Source organism: Oncorhynchus kisutch, linkage group LG6 (genome assembly GCF_002021735.2).
Source record: "Oncorhynchus kisutch isolate 150728-3 linkage group LG6, Okis_V2, whole genome shotgun sequence".
In the NCBI taxonomy this organism is placed as follows: Eukaryota; Metazoa; Chordata; class Actinopteri; order Salmoniformes; family Salmonidae; genus Oncorhynchus; species Oncorhynchus kisutch.
In genome coordinates, this window is record NC_034179.2 from 18434951 (window position 1) to 18455048 (window position 20098).

General features: G+C 45.4%; 1 protein-coding gene across 2 annotated transcripts in view; it reads right to left on the reverse strand.

The window, feature by feature from the left end:
* Positions 1-1984: 1984 nt before the first annotated feature.
* LOC109891718 (ras-specific guanine nucleotide-releasing factor 2) overlaps positions 1985-20098 on the reverse strand; it is a 98850-nt gene continuing 80736 nt past the window's right edge. For both annotated transcript variants that reach the window (XM_031826343.1, XM_031826341.1), the window contains exons 18-25: positions 15623-15735; positions 13508-13568; positions 5739-5842; positions 5570-5654; positions 5128-5405; positions 4878-4995; positions 4701-4769; positions 1985-4596 (exon numbers count right to left, since the gene is read on the reverse strand). In XM_031826343.1, the coding sequence (XP_031682203.1) occupies positions 4501-4596; positions 4701-4769; positions 4878-4995; positions 5128-5405; positions 5570-5654; positions 5739-5842; positions 13508-13568; positions 15623-15735 (924 nt within the window). In that variant the 3' untranslated portion in view covers positions 1985-4500. The remainder of the gene's footprint in view (positions 4597-4700; positions 4770-4877; positions 4996-5127; positions 5406-5569; positions 5655-5738; positions 5843-13507; positions 13569-15622; positions 15736-20098) is intronic.

Here is a 20098-nt window from a genome sequence, read left to right on the forward strand (position 1 = left end):
CTATATACCAATCCCTCAGCCACAGCTATAACAGGAAATATCTGCTTTGCTCCGTTATTTACATAAGTATTCAGACCCTTTACTATGAGACTGGAAATTGAGTTCAGGTGCATCCTGTTTCCATTGATCATCCTTGAGGTGTTTTTACAACTTGATTGGAGTTCACCTGTGGTAAATTCAATTGATTGGACATGATTTGAAAAGGCACACACCTGTCTATATAAGGTGTCACAGTTGAAAGTGCATGTCAGAGCAAAAACCAAGCCATGAGGTCGAAGGAATTGTCCGTAGAGCTCCGAGACAGGATTGTGTCGAGGCATAGATCTGGGGAAGGGTACCAAAACATGTCTCCCGCATTAAAGGTCCCCAAGAACACAGTGGCCTCCATCATTCTTAAATGGAAGAAGTTTGAATCACAAAGACTCTTCCTAGAGCTGGCCACCCAGCCAAACTGAGCAATCGGGGGAGAAAGGCCTTCCTCAGGGGGATGACCAAGAACCCGATGGTCACTGACAGAGCTCCAGACTTCCTCTGTAGAGGTGGGAGAACCTACCTTCCAGAAAGACAACCATCTCTGCGGCCTGAATGCCAAGTGTCACGTCTGGAGGAAACCAAGCACCGCTCCTGTGCGCTCAGGACCTCAGACTGGGGCAAAGGTTCACCTTCCAACAGGACAAAGACCCTAAGCACACAGCCAAGAGAACGCAGGAGTGGCTTTGGGATAAGTTTCTGAATGTCCTTGAGTGGCCCAGCCAGAGCCCAGACCTGAACCCAATCTAACATCTCTAGAGAAACCTGACAATAGCTGTGCAGCGACGCTCCCCATCTAACCTGATAGAGCTTGAGAGGATCTGCAGAGAAGAATGGGAGAAACTCCCCAAATACAGGTGTGCCAAGCTTGTAGCTGTCACAACTTCTACCGAAGTTGAAGCCGTTCCTTGTTCGGGCGATGCTCGGCGGTCGACGTCACCGGTCTTCTAGACATCATTGATCCATTTTTAATTTTCCATTGGTTTTGTCTTCCTACACACCTGGTTTCAATCCCATTCATTACCTGTTGTGTATTTAACCCTCTGTTTCCCCTCATGTCTTTGTCAGAGATTGTTTGTTGTTCAGTGTTGTGTTATTTTTGTATTGGTGCGCGACGGGTCCTCGTACCCACTTTGTTTATTGTTACATTTAGTGTTTGGAGTATTTTTCTTTTATTGTTATTAAATAACTCCATTACACTCAGTTTGATTTTCCTGCACCTGACTTCCCTGCCACCTATACACACGACACTGACAGTAGCGTCATATCCAAGAAGACTCAAGGCTGTAATCGCTTGCAAAGGTGCTTCAACAAAGTACTGAATAAAAGGGTCTGAATACTTAAGCAAATGATCTTCTGTTTTGAAAAATGTCTGAACCCGTTTTTAATTTGTCATTATGGGGTATTGTGTGTAGATGTGGGGGGAAAAAACAATGGAATCCATTTTAGAATAAGGCTGTAACGTAACAAAATGTGGAAGAAGTGAAGGCTTCTGAATACTTTCTGAATGCCCTGTACATCCCTTAAATAATGTAAACTACGCTTCTGTCCTTTTATTGCACTAATCATTTCTACTTGGCGCAAAATGTAATACCAATGTAACTGGGAATCAAAATGTCATGCCCCTGCACCATAATTTCACAATGTCTTGCGATCTGTAGGGCAGCCTTTTGCATCCCCCTACTGGTCCAAATGTAGAATCTGTACCTTTACCGATATTATGGACAGTGCTGGTTTGAGAACATTCCAAAATTTGGAAAATAGATGTGGTGGGGGCATGGTTTCCGGGTGGGGAGGAGGATGTGGGGTGGTGGATGGGGAATGAGGAATGGGTTGGAGTTATTTTTGGATACATTTCTTGAATAGTTTTTTTTTGTACCTGTAACCCCCCCCCTTTGGAAAATATGGCCAAAAGCAAATAAAAATTCAAATAAGTAAAACAAATCTATTGACATACTTTACGAATCAATAGTGCAGGTTTTTTAATAATACTGTTGGAACAAGTAATCAGATAACAATCAAACAAATACTAATACAAAAACACATCCAAAGATAAACTACAACACATAAATATTCAGACAAAAGCTGTTAGTAACTTTAAAGACTGTACTTCACACTAGCAGTGAGAAATTGTTTGGCTCAAATCCCTTTACCCAAGAACAGAATCTGAATCTTGTCATCTCCAAAACAGAGACGTTTCAAATAAACATTGCTGAAACTGCGATTTGGGTAAAGACTGGGAGTAGTGGAGCCATATACATGTATATTCTCTATATTGTTTGGCTCTGAGGAGAATAAGTTACTGTATATTACACATTACAAGGTTGAGAAAAATGGCTGTTCACCCGCTATCATCTAGAAGGCAAGGTCAGTACAGGTGCATCAAAGCTGAGACTGAGACTAAAAAACAGCTTCAATCTAAAGGCCATCAGACTGTTAAATAGCCATCACTAGCACAGAGAGGCTGCTGCCTACATACACCGACTTGAAATCAATAGCCACTTTAATAAATGGAACTCTAGTCACTTTAATAATGTTTTCATACCTTGCATTAATCATCTCATATGTATATACTTGTAAGGACCAACGCTGTGAGACGAGAAGGGAGTGAACAGGGAGTGAAAATTCAATAAATAACGGACATGAAACAAACACGGACAGCGTCAGGACAGGGAAAACAAAACAATATTAATGCTGACACGGGAACAAACTCAGGAACATACATAGAGGAGGCAATCAACAAAGTGAAGGAGTCCAGGTGAGGCCAATATTGCGCTGAATCGCGTAATGATGGTGACAGGTGTGCGTAATGATGAGCAGCCTGGCACCCTCGAGCGCCAGGGAGGGGGAGTAGGCGTGACAGTACCCCCCCCGGGGTCACACCTGGGTCGAGCATGACAGGCCGGCCAAGGCTCTGGAGCCTGATGAGGCAGCCAAGGCATGACATGGTGTGAGAGCCTGCCAAGCCAAATAAAGCAAGGAAACCTCTCGAGCCAGCTAAGGCATGGGAGCCCAATAAACCAGCTGAGGCATCCCCGGTTCCTCCGGCAACGGCACCTGGACCCGACGTCACCAGAAAAATATAATAATAATACTCCCTGATGCTTCAAATTGGGGTGTTAGCATTCTGTAAGGACAGACGCTGGGAGACGAGAAGCAAGTACAGGGAGTGAACATTTAATAAACAACTGACAAGAAACAAACAAGGACAGCGTCTGGACAGGGAAAACATAACGACAATAATGCTGACACAGGGAACAAACTGAGGAACAGACAGGTATAAAAGTGGCAATCAACAAAGTGAAGGAGTCCAGGTGAGTCCAATATTGCGTGGACACACGTAATGATGGTGACAGGTGTGCGTAATGATGGGGAGCCTGGCTCTCTCAAGCATCAGGGAGGGGGAGCAGGTGGAGGCGTGACAATACTGTATTATAAACTGGGTGGTTCGAGCCCTGAATGCTGATTGGCTGACAGCCGTGGTATATCAGACCGTATACCACGGGTATGACAAACCATTTATTTTTTACTGTTCTAATTACATTTGTAAACAGTTTATAATGGCAATAAGCCACCTCAGTGGTTTGTGGTATATTGCCAATATACCACAGCTAAGGGCTGTGTCCAGGCACTCTGCGATGCGTCGTGCATAAGAACAGCCCTTAGCCGTGGTATATTGGCCATATACCACACCTCCTCGGGCCTTATTGCTTAATTCTATATTGTCTACTGTATCTTAGTCTATGCTGCTCTGACATTGCTCGTCCATATATTTATATACTCTTAATTCCATTCCTTTACTGTGTGTATTAGGTATTTGTCGTGAAATTGTTAGATATTACTTGTTAGATATTGCTGCACTGTCGGAACTAGAAGCACAAGCATTTCGCTACACCTACACGGACAATATAGAGACAGCCACTGTCCCTCCTCACTAGTCTCTTCCCACAGCTGCCATTAGTCTGGCCAGCTAAACTTCTCCCTCTCGAAGTCACAGGTACAGCCAAACCTAAATCTAACTGAGTTCAGTCTTCTTCAATGTGAATCCTCTAGCTCAGTTGGTAGAGCATGATGCTAGCAACGCCAGGACAGTGGGTTTGATTCCTGGGACCACCCATACATAAAATGTATGCACGCATGACTGTAAGCTGCTTTGGATAAAAGCGTCTGTTAAATGGCATATATTATTATATGTTACATTGAAATGTATGCAAGATCATCATTATAACAGGTATCACTACACTAATACAGTGTATTACAGCATCTTGATATGTACATATTTACAAGCAAGGCACGTCTTCACATGAGTTGTTCATTGGCAATGCTGCTAAAGTAACAAGAACCCTAAACCAGGTGACTCTCAGGGCTCTCCCGTCCATCGGTTCCATGGTTACCAAGCTGATGATAATAAGAATACTAAATACTAAGTGCCAGCTGGAGTGAAACCAACTGTGTGGTGTTTCTTTGTGTTTAGCTAGGAAGGAGGCGGGGTTCAATCTTAAGGGACAGCTCATACAAAGTGTCTTCATCCATCACCAGAGTCCTATCCAGCAGGAACTGAGTAACCTGGGAGAGAGTAAGTAAGCATTTCATGGTAAAGTCTACACCTGATTTATTCGGCGCATGTGACAAAAAACAACTCCATTGGTCGACTGTGTAGTGTGTGTTACCTTGGCTTGGTGCTCTATCCTGTAGGGCGCACCCTGGAACTGACGGATCTCTCTGATGATGTGAGACATCTGGAACAGAGACAAGAGACATGAGACAAAATGAGAGAGATACAGGCAGAGTGATTGACTGTGTGTGTGTGTGTGCGTGTGCGTGTGCGTGTGCGTGTGTGTGTTTACCATCCTCATCTTGGAGAAGTTGACAAGTCCCTCCTCAGTGAAGTTGGGTGTTGCCTCTTCGATGAAGGCCAAGTCAGTCAGATACATCCCCAGGTAGGGCACACATGGAGGGTTGCAGCTGCACAAACATCAATCCATCAATCAATATTCACATAATATTCATGCTTTTCCTAACTTGTCACAAAGTCCTTAGTGATAATCTAGGAGTAAATCCCCAGAGACACACGTTCACCCTTTTTTCTCTCCTTACTTTTTTAGGGTTTCTCTCAGGTTCTTGAATCGGCCTTCTGATGACACGGTCTTCTGTAGCCTGCTCATCAGTGACTTGGTCTGTTTGCAGACTTTGGCCCATGTCTTCTTCAGCCTGTAGATGGCGCTGCGGTTGAGAGCTGAGGTGATCTCCAGAACTCCATTATAGTTGTTGAGGCAGCGACAGATACCAGCCACAGCCAACCACTTCTCTATAGAGTTAGCCCTGGAGCCCACGTCTGTATGGGCAATGATCTGAGACGCTACCAGATTACTCATCTAGAGCAGGACAAAACAGAGGGGAGGGGGTGAGAGAAATGGGGGGTGGGAAAGAGGCAGAGTTAAAGAAAAGACGGGATAAAGAGATATGTTAAGATATGAGTTTAGCTCTGAAGTGCTGTCTGGTATAGAGCTATAGAGTATAAATCTGTTTTAAATCTTACATCATTAAAGTGCTGACTGGTCTTCATGATGTATGGAGTTCTCTCCAACTTGTCCAGCTTCATCCAGCCCTGGCCCAGAAACTCTCTGGTGGACACAGAACACACCACAATTATGCAAAAACAACAACAGCACAACAATACTATTCTCTGATGTAGAATATAGACTCACTCGTAAGGGATGCTCCTGAACACAATGTGGTCTAGCAGGGTGATCTGTTCAGCCAGCTCCATCGCAGACAGAGCATCAAAACACTCTGCTTTGGGACACTCCGTCTGTTAAACCAATATTCAATTGGTTGATGTATTTTCAAAGTGCCACAAACAGTATTCCATGTCTACACTCTCTCCACTATGAACTGTATACTCTGGGCTTGTTGACAGCTAATATAAACTAATATACACAAGGACACAGTGGACCAATGTGGTTCTACAGGGGATAAAACCTGGTTGACATGTTGCTGCACATGGTGCATGTCAAATACTTTACAGTATATGAGCTGAGCTTGATTTATTTTCCCTGTAAAATAGAAGCAATGGAGTTTTCTCAAAAGTGCAATCTCCAATCTATACTGAACAAAAATATAAAGGCAACATGCAACAATTTCAAAGATTTTACTGAGTTACAGTTCATATGAGGAAATGTGTCAATTGAAATAAATTCATTAGGCCCTAATCTATGGATTTCACATGACTGGGAATAGATATGCATCTGTTGGTCACAGATACCTAAAAAAAATGGGCCTCACAATGGGCCTCAGGATCTCATCACGGTATTTTTGTGCATTATAATTGCCATCGATAAAATGCAATTGTGTTCATTGTCCATAGTTTTGCCTGCCCATACCATAGCCCCACCACGGGGCACTCTGTTCACAACATTGACATCAGCACAACACTCGCCCACACGATGCCATACATATGGTCTGCGGTTGTGAGGCCAGTTGGACTTACTGCCAAATTCTCTAAAACGACGATGGTAGAGAAATTAACATTAAATTATCTGGCAACAGCTCTGGTGGACATTCCTGCAGTCAGCATGCCAATTGCATGCTCCCTCAACTTGAGACATCTGTGGCATTGTGTTGTGTAACAAAACAAAGGTTACGTACGTAACCACGGTTATGTGAGCTATATGGACCACTCCAATATATGGGTATCACTCCACGGCAGAGGGATACATCTGAGGTGAGGATTTACAGATTTACTCCCGTGTACACCTGTGTCATGGCTGGGGTCCGCCTCTATATATATATATATATATATATATATATATAAACCCCATGGCCGTGACACACATTCTCTACATCATTTCTGATGCGCCTCTAGCACTGTCGAGGATTGGAGTGATCCATATAGCTCACATAACCGTGGTTACATACGTAACCTTCATTACGTTTCACTATATTAGATCACTCCAATATATTGGTATACCTGTACCAGATTTTGTCGGTGCTAGAGGAACCTGGCCAGCCAACGGCGAAGTCCCAGCGCGGGACCAAGATGCAGGGGCCATCAATGTGGAAGGAGATCCCGTCACAGTCCCCAGAAGGGGAGGCGACGCCCAGGACCGCTGACCCAACCGCAGAGGGAGGTGCCACATTCACCCGATAGTACCTAGCAAAGGTTCAAGAGGAAGCCCAGCTGGCCGCAGCACAGATATCAGCGAGGGGCACTCCTCTCAGTAGAGCCCAGGACGCAGCCACACCTCGTGTTGAATGTGCCACCATAGATCCCAGCACTGGCCTTCCAGCCAGGCAGTATGCTGTCGTAATCATGTTCACGATCCAGTGAGAGAGCCTCTGCTTTGACAGCTCAGCCCCCAGGACTCCCTCACCATAGCATACAAAGAGCTGGTATGTTGTTCTCACTGACCGTGTCCGCTCCACCTAGGCAGCCGTTGGTGAAGTTCAGCGGCCAAGCCCAAAAACTGAGGCGGTATGGTCTCAGATGCCACAGAGTTCCCCCGGCCTGAGACAGCAATATGTCCAGCACAGCCTGCATCAGCGGAAAAGGGGGAAATGCGTAAAGCTCCAGCCATGGCCAACCGTGAGCCAGAGCATTCAAGCCCAGAAGCCCTGGTGGCTCTGACATGGAGTACCACAGGGGGCAGTGTGCATTGTCCAGGGAGGAAAACATGTCCACCTGCGCACTCCCGAACTTGTCCAACAGGTGCTGCACCACCTGAGGATGTAGGCTCCAGTCCCAAGGTGGCGGGCCCTCCCTTGAGAGCATATCTGCTGCCACATTCAGGAACCCAGGTACGTGCACTGCGTGTAGAGATGCTAGACATCCCTGAGCCCAGAGAAGGAACTCCCGTGCCATAAGATGGAGGAGGTGGGACCTCAGTCCACCCTGATGGTTGATGTAAGCCACCACTGTGGTGTTGTCCGTTCTCACCAGGACATGTATTCCCTTCACATGTGGAAGGAAAGACAGCAGGGCCAGCATTACAGCTCGAAGCTCTAGTGTATTGATGAGCCTGCCGCTCCAAGGGGGTAGCCAACAGCCGATGGCCGACCTGCCCTTGGTCACACCCCCCCAGCCATCTGGGAGGCATCTGTGCTGACCAGCTCCCGGTGGCACATCCTCAGCATCTCCACCCCACCTGAGAGAAAGGAGCAACAGCGCCACCTCAACAATGCCCTGAGGCACTGTGCAGTCACCCGCAGCTGGCGGTCAGCAAGCCCAACAGGTGGGGATAACACCCGCCCCTGCCAAAAGTGGTCAAGATAAGATAGCCTGAACCCTTCTGGTGGGCAGGCGTGCTCTCGTGAAGACTGAGTCCAGTTCCATGCCAATGAAGGCCACTCTCTGGGTGGGTATCAGACAACTCTTCTTGTCGTTTACAGTAAAGCCCAACCTGCCGATGTGGGTCAGGAACATGTCTCTGTCTGACAGGACATGGGTTCTGGTCGGGGCACAAATCAGCCAATCGTCCAGGTAATTGAGGATCAACAATCCTCGGGACGTGAGAGGTGCCAGGACAGTGTCCATGCACTTTGTGAAAGTGTGGGGTGCCAAGGAGAGGCCGAATGGAAGAACCATGAATTTGTAAGCTGTCCCTTCGAAAGTGAATCGGAAGTACTGCCAATGAGCTGGGTGAACAGGAACATGGAAGTATGCATCCCTCAGGTCCAGCATCACAAACCACTGGTCCCTGGACACGGCCTGCAACACACGGGCTGGGGACAGCATGTGGAACCTCAGTACCTTCAAGTACCCACTGAGGTTACGGAGGTCCAGAATCGATCGAAACCCTCCGTCTCTTTTTGGGACTACAAAATAAGTGGAGTAGAACCCACCTAGCCGTTCTGATGTCTCGATCCTGCGGATGGCACCCTTGTCCAGGAGTGAGGAGATCTCCAGACCCAGGGTTTTCTTCAGGGGGTCGGCCACCGTGGTGACACGAAGGCCCCTGAAGGACGGGGGCAGGCACCGGAATTTTTTGTAATTTTTTTTATTTTTTTATTTTACCTTTATTTAACCAGGTAGGCAAGTTGAGAACAAGTTCTCATTTACAATTGCGACCTGGCCAAGATAAAGCAAAGCAGTTCGACAGATAAAACGACACAGAGTTACACATGGAGTAAAAACAAACATACAGTCAATAATGCAGTATAAACAAGTCTATATACAATGTGAGCAAATGAGGTGAGAAGGGAGGTAAAGGCAAAAAAAGGCCATGATGGCAAAGTAAATACAATATAGCAAGTAAAATACTGGAATGGTAGTTTTGCAATGGAAGAATGTGCAAAGTAGAAATAAAAAATAATGGGGTGCAAAGGAGCAAAATAAATAAATAAAATAAAATTAAATACAGTTGGGAAAGAGGTAGTTGTTTGGGCTAAATTATAGGTGGGCTATGTACAGGTGCAGTAATCTGTGAGCTGCTCTGACAGTTGGTGCTTAAAGCTAGTGAGGGAGATAAGTGTTTCCAGTTTCAGAGATTTTTGTAGTTCGTTCCAGTCATTGGCAGCAGAGAACTGGAAGGAGAGGCGGCCAAAAAAAGAATTGGTTTTGGGGGTGACTAGAGAGATATACCTGCTGGAGCGTGTGCTACAGGTGGGAGATGCTATGGTGACCAGCGAGCTGAGATAAGGGGGGACTTTACCTAGCAGGGTCTTGTAGATGACATGGAGCCAGTGGGTTTGGCGACGAGTATGAAGCGAGGGCCAGCCAACAAGAGCGTACAGGTCGCAATGGTGGGTAGTATATGGGGCTTTGGTGATAAAACGGATTGCACTGTGATAGACTGCATCCAATTTGTTGAGTAGGGTATTGGAGGCTATTTTGTAAATGACATCGCCAAAGTCGAGGATTGGTAGGATGGTCAGTTTTACAAGGGTATGTTTGGCAGCATGAGTGAAGGATGCTTTGTTGCGAAATAGGAAGCCAATTCTAGATTTAACTTTGGATTGGAGATGTTTGATATGGGTCTGGAAGGAGAGTTTACAATCTAACCAGACACCTAAGTATTTGTAGTTGTCCACGTATTCTAAGTCAGAGCCGTCCAGAGTAGTGATGTTGGACAGGCGGGTAGGTGCAGGTAGCGATCGGTTGAAGAGCATGCATTTAGTTTTACTTGTATTTAAGAGCAATTGGAGGCCACGGAAGGAGAGTTGTATGGCATTGAAGCTTGCCTGGAGGGTTGTTAACACAGTGTCCAAAGAAGGGCCGGAAGTATACAGAATGGTGTCGTCTGCGTAGAGGTGGATCAGGGACTCACCAGCAGCAAGAGCGACCTCATTGATGTATACAGAGAAGAGAGTCGGTCCAAGAATTGAACCCTGTGGCACCCCCATAGAGACTGCCAGAGGTCCGGACAGCAGACCCTCCGATTTGACACACTGAATTCTATCAGAGAAGTAGTTGGTGAACCAGGCGAGGCAATCATTTGAGAAACCAAGGCTGTCGAGTCTGCCGATGAGGATATGGTGATTGACAGAGTCGAAAGCCTTGGCCAGATCAATGAATACGGCTGCACAGTAATGTTTCTTAGAGTCGGTACCCCTCGAGCATTGTGGATATCACCCAGGGGGACTCCACACCCTCCTCCTACTTCGCCCTTTGAGTCCGTGAGAAGCGGAAGGGTGTGTCAGGGGTCCTGCCTCACCTCTGGTGCCGCGGGCACCTGGGTCCCCCAAGCACGTCCCTATGGCGGCGACGGTTGACAGGTTGTTGCTCAACCGCACACTGTGCCCCTCACTGCTGTCGTCCCTCAGCACCAGGCGATGGGGCAGGAGAGAGGCCCCACCGTCATTAGGTTAGAGGTGGGTGGCGACGGTCCGTCTGCCTTGATCCCGGGGCTTTAGGAGGCGGCATGAACCGTCTCAGGGTCTCCCGGTTCCTACGAACCTTATCGGTCTGCTCCAGAATGTCATCAACCCCTGGGCCAAACGTCAGCCCTGGGGTGATGGGGAGAGTGGCAAATGTGCTCTGGAGAGCATCTGGCAGACGGGATTGGGCCAGCCAGAGCTGGAGCCAGGAGGTAACCACCCGCACCATGGCCCGTACGTTGGTGCGGGCCAAATCTCTCTGGAGCATGGAAAGCAGGCAAGACACTTCGCTTCCCAGAGGAACACTTCTGTACCCTCCTGCAGCCGGTGCAACAGAGTCTGCAGGGAGGCCTGCAGCAGCATGGCTGCGTTAGTAAGGCGACCAAGAGAGCAGAGGGACCCATATATGGCTTTCAAGTCCGTATCAAAGACTCTGGGGTGTCCCGGCTTCAGTCGCGGGTTTCATACTATAATCTACCCGCACGGGAGGACCATGGCAGCTATCATGTTGTCCATGGTCTGGTACTCCCAGAAGCCGAGTGACTCTTCGCCCGCAACATAACTCCATGGTCCAGTCTCTGCTGTGAGTTGGAAGCACCCCCTGGCAGAGGCCCAGCTCTCCTGCAAGGCCTCGCGGAACTCAGCAGAGATGGGGACAGATGGAGAGTCATTACTATCCACCAGTTTGATGTCCAGTGCAGTGACTACCCGAGTGAGTAGGTTACTCATAACCTCTAGAGCAACTGGGGGCGATGAAGCCCCTCTGCCGGCTTCTGATGGCCTGTCAGCCTGGTAGCCCCGCTCACAGTGTTGAACAGTGCCAGCATTGTCCCCCAGGAACAGCTTATCACTGGCCAACAGATAACAGCTGTCGTTGCCATCAAAGCTACAAACCCCCATCCAGGACTGGCAGCAGATGGGCTCTGCCTGCGGCGGCTCCGGTCACGCTTCCTGGGAAGGGTATTGGGCCCAGTAGAGGGACTAACAGCTTGCTGGTGCACCACTCCTGAGGGAGGGAGCTTGTCCCCAGCCTGAGCCTGGCCAACCCACTTGCGCATGGCCTCCAATCACGCCAGGCGCAGGCGTTCTGAGAACACCACACAAAACAGGCATCCAGTAGGGGCTCCCCTGCCCTCTCCGCGTGGCTCAAACCCAGGCAGTGCATTCACAAGGTATGCAGATAGATCCCCAGGGCGATGCCACTATCACACCTGTCACATAGGGAGGCCATGAGCTCAGCCAAGTCAACAAGGCCACGGAGCAGGGGTCAGACACCCTGGGAAAGCTTATGTCGTGACAGGCTTGGAGGAATAGGAACACAGTGAGGGATAAATTATCCAGTACCTCTGCAAAAAACAGGGATGACTCGTGTGGGAAAAACAGACAGACAAAAAAACAGCAACCTGTTAATGGATTTGATTTATTAGTTGCAATATTACCTAGCCGGTTTAATATCCAAGCAGTAAAAACAGCACCATATGATGGAGTAACTCATTTAAGGAACTCCAAAGTAATGTCTCAACATAGTGGAAAGCCCATCACTATAATCTTACACTCTGCAGGGGAAAGAAGAAGAAAAAACCCTGCAGGGTAATTAGCAGAGAACCAAGCAGCATGTTAAAGCAATTCACAACACACACATAGAACAAGCTAGTGGGCAAGTTGTGTCAGGTAAATTACAGTTTGTGGCAGCAAGAGCCTCTATACTAATGGATGCACACAGTCATAGTGTAACGCTAACGAAACACAAGTACGACAAACCACGGGCGGAAGATACAGATCACTCAAGAGGAGGGGCTGGCCATGTGGCCAGCTGTTCCAGGCTGCAAACAGCCAGTGAGTAAACTTCCACGCAAGATATTACACTTACCAGTGACTTACCAAGCGAACTTCATAAAGTCTGTACCTCAAACCATACGGACGTCCGCCGAGAAAATGAAATAGAACGTGTGTCGCGGCCATGGGGCCTATATATAGGGGTGGACCCCAGCCGTGACACAGGTGTAAATGGGAGAAAATCTGTAAAACCTCACTTCGGATGTATCCCTCCGCCGCGGAGTGATGCCAATATAGTGAAACATAACTGCACATTTCAGAGTGGCCTATTTACTCTCCCCAGCACAAGCTGCACCTGTGTAATGATAATGCTGTTTAATCAGCTTCTTGATATGCAACACCTGTCAGGTGAATGGATTATCTTGGAAAATGAGAAATGCTCACTAACAGGGACGTAAGCAAATTTGGGCACATAATTTGAGAGAAATAAGCTTTTTGTCCGTGTGATCTTGCATTTATATTTTGTTCAGTGTTAAATAAAGCTCACCTCAAATACTTCTAAATGCATTCTAAAGTATTTGAAATAATGTATTAGTTGGGTCTTCAGGGGACAGGCTCTACCACAATACACACCAATACAACTGATTTGTTCTGATTCCTTACGGAGACAACCTTTTCACACAGACTATATCGAGACAACGTCCCTAGACCACGTCTTACCAGGATGAAGTGGAGCAGTGGACTTCTCTGCTCCAAAGTCAGCATTCCAAATTACATCACCATTTATTTACTGACTCAACATAGTTTTACCACTACATCCCTGTAAATTAAACGGCTTAGCATCTAATCTAGATAGTATTTATGTGTGTGATTGAACCATACTTACCATCTGTAGGATGTCTTCTATCTTAAGTTGAGCACCATCTTGATCATCTTGAGAAAGGGCACTGAGGGACAAGCAGAGTCTCATTAATAAATATAATAGTGGAGGGGGGGTATGGTTTTGCTATCCTTATGGGGACCATTTTGCCGGTCTCTACAAAGAAAAAGGCTATTTTAGGCTTAGGGTTACAATTAGGGTTAAGAGTTATGGTTAGGAGTTAGGGTTAGGTTTAGGTGTAAGGAAAATTTTGATTTAGAATGGGAATCAATTATTTGGTCCCCACAAGGATAGTAAAACAAATGTGTGTATTTGTGTTAGCATGTGTGTATGTGTGTATGTACTTTAGCACAGTGGTTCCCATCCTTTTTCGGTTACTGAACCACCAACTACATTTTGCTCTGCCTGGAGTACCCTGGAAGTACCCATTCATGTGGATTTGACCAGTCTGCCTATGGTCTTGTGAGTCTTCTCAAGTACTCCATGTGGATAGGCCAAGTACCCCCAGGGGTCCTAGTACCCCTGGTTGGGAACAAATTCTTTAGCATGTGCATGTGTTGTGTGTCTGCCAGTTGCGGTCAGTGCTGTTTAAGATGAGGGAGGATGATTATTTTATATATTTTTATTTCCAATATAGCATATTGGATTGTATTGGACTGTCATTCATATATTGGACTGTCATTCATATTCCATTCACCCAGGTCAATGTAACATTGATAGGTTTAGGCTACTACATGATACTCAAATGTTTCCCTATACCCATCATGAGGTTGCTACAACCTAGCCTATGAATGAAAGTTTACAACATAGGTGCATACAGGTCGAGAGAAACATTTGAGGTGACCAGACAGTGACACATTCAATACCGCCTTGCACACTCTTGCCTGCATTTAGCTTATCTAGGGTGTAATCGTTAGTCCAACAATTGCAAACAAGAGTTTCAGGTATTTTCATCCCTGTTTCGCTTGCTTCCGTTTAGGAATTATTTTCAACAGAATTGGCGGAATAAATACACCCCTGTGTAAATTATGTGTAAACACAGTTCACTTTCAAAGCAGCCACGTTGTATTTCTTCTTGCCTCTATGCGCTCTCCTCCTCTCACCTTTTCCCTTCGTTTGTGGACTTCAATGCACGACACATTAGCTGTCTGTGACCAGGCGAAAAACCATGTCATAACCACTACACACAGCATACATTGTTTGTCCCATATTAGCTAAAGTAACGTCCTAGTCAACATAGCTAATAGAACTAATGTGTTAGTGAACCCACTACAACCATGCAGTAACATTACAGTGTATAGTCAGTAAGCAATTTAGCAGTTAAACCGGAGGGCCCAGGCGGCAATAAATGAATAAAACCAAAAGCTTCCCTTGACTTGGAAGAGTTCCAGTATTGTGTTGGATAGTCATAGTCAGCTAGCTAACATAGCATCCCTCTGTTTGAGCCGGGTGTTTGAGTAGGCTAAACTAGCCAGCTGCATTTGCTAGCTAAGTAAGTGAAACAATGTGAAAAAATCTCTCTCTCTCTCTCTCTCTTGCTTCTCCTTCATTTTTTAAGAAATTAATTTGTTGAAAACTGTTAAACTATTGTCTTTCTCTCTCTTTGAGTCAACTACTCACCACATTGTATGCACTGCAGTGCTCACTAGCTGCAGTTTATGCTTTCAGTACTAGATTCATTCTCTGATCCTTTGATTGGGTATGTCAGTTCATGCTACAAGAGCTCTGATAGGTCAGAGGACATCCTCCAGAAGTTGTCATAATTACCTTGTAAGTCTATGGAAGGGGGTGAGAACCAATAGCATACCCAGTTTTGTATTGAAGTCAATGTACCAAGAGGAGGACGGAAGCTAGCTGTCTTCCGGCTACACCATGGTGCTACCATACAGAGTCATAATTGAGGCTACTGTAGACCTTCATTGCAAAACATTGTGTTTTAATAAATTATTTGGTAATATGTGAACATATTTCGTATAGTTTTATCTAAAAATGATAACTTTTGAAATGTTTTAACATTTGTATTTTTATGAAATTCAGTGAAGATGATGGTCCTCCCCATACTCCTCTGAGGAGCCTCCACTGGTGTGTGTGTGGTGTATGTGTCTGTGTATATGTGTGTACCTTACTATGTTGCCAGTGGCTTTCCTCTCCTGAGGCAGCAGGTCGGGGTCTCGTAGCACCTCCTCCAGTAGAGTCATTACACCCATCTTTAGCTCACTGTTCATCTCAAAGTCCTGACACACACAAAGGCACATGCACACACACACACACACACACACACACACACACAGGCACACACACACACACACACACACACACACACACACACACACACACACACACACACACACACACACACACACACACACACACACACACACACACACACACACACACACACACACACACACACACACACACACACACACAGGCATACACACACACACACATACACACTTTTTAGATAATTTCCTCAATAATTTCCAGTGCAATACATCTACAGAGGATGCTTTAAACCAGCGGTGTCAAACCCGCATTCGGTCTTCAACAAGGTCCGGAGGGCTGAACTGAAAATGTGTTATATTTCCTCTGTGTCAAAGTTTGCAAAAGAATGGTCCTCTATCTATTGTTTTTGGAATGTTTGATGCTCCCTGAATTTCTAGCTTTCATTTACGTGCTAATTAGCGAGCTGGACCCAGTAAAGAAACTGTATGAATGTAGGTCCATTATCATTGAACGTGATGTCCTTCTGGACAGACTGAAGAGGTGGGTTGGCCTCTTCGGTCCAGTTCTAAATTGGTTTAAGACCTATTAAACCAGTCAAGATTTTTTTGTCACCATTGGTGTGCATAACTCAGAGAAAATATTTATCACAAGTGGCGTTCCACAAGGTTTGATTTGGGTCCGGTACATTTCAGTTTATATATGTTACCTCTTGGCAGTGTTATCAGTGTTTCTAATGTTTTGTACACTCAACGTTTGTGCTCTATGCTATGAAAAAAAAAATAAGTGTCTATAATCCAGATATTCATAATAATTAATACATTTATTTGAACTTTTTTTTATTATTAAGAGGTTTATTTCCTTACAGTGTTGTTCTTCAGATCATTTTCTTGTTGTGAAGCTTATTGGCTGAGAGCAGTATCAGAACCACCTTTCAGACTGCTTCGTTTTTCTGCAGTCCTGAATGGCAGGAATCTTTCTCACATCCTGATACATTCTATAGCCCTGCTTTTATACATGACCATGTACTTTGTTATGAAACCTGATGTTTTACCGCAGTATTTTTCCATGCATTTCCTTAGAGAATGTACATATTTCCATGCATGGGATCATTTCCACGCAAAGTCTACTACAATCATGTCTACTACAGTCCAGTCATGTCTACTACAGTCCAGTCATGTCTACTACAGTCCAGTCATGTCTACTACAATCCAGTCATGTCTACTACAGTCATGTCTACTACAGTCCAGTCATGTCTACTACAGTCCAGTCATGTCTACTACAGTCATGTCTACTACAGTCCAGTCATGTCTACTACAGTCCAGTCATGTCTACTACAATCCAGTCATGTCTACTACAATCCAGTCATGTCTACTACAGTCATGTCTACTACAGTCCAGTCATGTCTACTACAGTCCAGTCATGTCTACTACAGTCATGTCTACTACAGTCCAGTCATGTCTACTACAGTCCAGTCATGTCTACTACAGTAATGTCTACTACAATCCAGTCATGTCTACTACAATCCAGTCATGTCTACTACAATCCAGTCATGTCTACTACAGTCATGTCTACTACAGTCATGTCTACTACAGTCCAGTCATGTCTACTAAGGTTGTGTATACTACAGTCGTGTCTACTACAGTCGTGTCTACTACGGTCGTGTCTACTACAGTCATGTCTACTACAGTCGTGTATACTACAGTCGTGTCTACTCCAGTCATGTCTGCTACAGTCATGTCTACTACCGTCCAGTCATGTCTACTACAGTCATGTCTACTACCGTCCAGTCATGTCTTCTACAGTCATGTCTACTACAGTCGTGTCTACTACAGTCATGTCTACTACAGTCATGTCTATTACAGTCGTGTATACTACAGTGGTGTCTACTACAGTCATGTCTACTACAGTCATGTCTACTACAGTCGTGTCTACTACAGTCGTGTCTACTCCAGTCATGTCTACTACAGTCCAGTCATGTCTACTACAGTCGTGTATACTACAGTCGTGTATACTACAGTCGTGTCTACTACAGTCGTGTCTACTACAGTCGTGTATACTACAGTCGTGTCTACTCCAGTCATGTCTACTACAGTCATGTCTACAACCGTCCAGTCATGTCTACTACAGTCATGTCTACTACAGTCACGTCTTCTACAGTCGTGTATACTACAGTCGTGTCTACTACAGTCGTGTCTACTACAGTCATGTCTACTACAGTCGTGTATACTACAGTCGTGTCTACTACAGTCATGTCTACTACAGTCATGTCTACTACAGTCGTGTATACTACAGTCATGTCTACTCCAGTCATGTCTACTACAGTCCAGTCATGTCTACTACAGTCGTGTATACTACAGTCGTGTCTACTACAGTCATGTCTACTACAGTCGTGTCTACTCCAGTCATGTCTACTACAGTCATGTCTACTACCGTCCAGTCATGTCTACTACAGTCATGTCTACTACAGTCATGTCTACTACAGTCATGTCTACTACAGTCGTGTATACTACAGTCGTGTCTACTACAGTCATGTCTACTACAGTCATGTCTACTACAGTCGTGTCTACTCCAGTCATGTCTACTACAGTCCAGTCATGTCTACTACAGTCGTGTATACTACAGTCGTGTCTACTACAGTCGTGTCTACTACAGTCATGTCTACTACAGTCGTGTATACTACAGTCGTGTCTACTCCAGTCATGTCTACTACAGTCATGTCTACAACCGTCCAGTCATGTCTACTACAGTCATGTCTACTACAGTCATGTCTTCTACAGTCATGTCTACTACAGTTGTGTATACTACAGTCGTGTCTACTACAGTCATGTCTACTACAGTCGTGTATACTACAGTCGTGTCTACTACAGTCATGTCTACTACAGTCGTGTATACTACAGTCGTGTCTACTCCAGTCATGTCTACTACAGTCCAGTCATGTCTACTACAGTCGTGTATACTACAGTCGTGTCTACTACAGTCATGTCTACTCCAGTCATGTCTACTACAGTCATGTCTACTACAGTCATGTCTACTACAGTCATGTCTACTACCGTCCAGTCATGTCTACTACAGTCATGTCTACTACAGTCATGTCTTCTACAGTCATGTCTACTACAGTCGTGTCTACTCCAGTCATGTCTACTACAGTCCAGTCATGTCTACTACAGTCGTGTATACTACAGTCGTGTCTACTACAGTCATGTCTACTACAGTCGTGTATACTACAGTCGTGTCTACTCCAGTCATGTCTACTACAGTCATGTCTACTACCGTCCAGTCATGTCTACTACAGTCATGTCTTCTACAGTCATGTCTACTACAGTCGTGTCTACTACAGTCATGTCTACTACAGTCATGTCTATTACAGTCGTGTATACTACAGTGGTGTCTACTACAGTCATGTCTACTACAGTCATGTCTACTACAGTCGTGTCTACTCCAGTCATGTCTACTACAGTCCAGTCATGTCTACTACAGTCGTGTATACTACAGTCGTGTCTACTACAGTCATGTCTACTACAGTCGTGTATACTACAGTCGTGTCTACTCCAGTCATGTCTACTACAGTCATGTCTACAACCGTCCAGTCATGTCTACTACAGTCATGTCTACTACAGTCATGTCTACTACAGTCATGTCTACTACAGTCGTGTATACTACAGTCGTGTCTACTCCAGTCATGTCTACTACAGTCCAGTCATGTCTACTACAGTCGTGTATACTACAGTCGTGTCTACTACAGTCATGTCTACTACAGTCGTGTCTACTCCAGTCATGTCTACTACAGTCATGTCTACTACCGTCCAGTCATGTCTACTACAGTCATGTCTACTACAGTCATGTCTTCTACAGTCATGTCTACTACAGTCGTGTATACTACAGTCGTGTCTACTCCAGTCATGTCTACTACAGTCATGTCTACAACCGTCCAGTCATGTCTACTACAGTCGTGTATACTACAGTCATGTCTACTACAGTCATGTCTACTACAGTCGTGTCTACTCCAGTCATGTCTACTACAGTCATGTCTACTACCGTCCAGTCATGTCTACTACAGTCATGTCTACTACAGTCATGTCTTCTACAGTCATGTCTACTACAGTCCAGTCATGTCTACTACAGTCGTGCCTACTACAGTCATGTCTACTACAGTCATGTCTACTACAGTCATGTATACTACAGTCGTGTCTACTACAGTCGTGTCTACTACAGTCGTGTCTACTACAGTCATGTCTTCTACAGTCATGTCTTCTACAGTCATGTCTACTACAGTCCAGTCATGTCTACTACAGTCATGTCTTCTACAGTCATGTCTACTACAGTCGTGTCTACTACAGTCGTGTCTACTACAGTCCAGTAATGTCTACTACA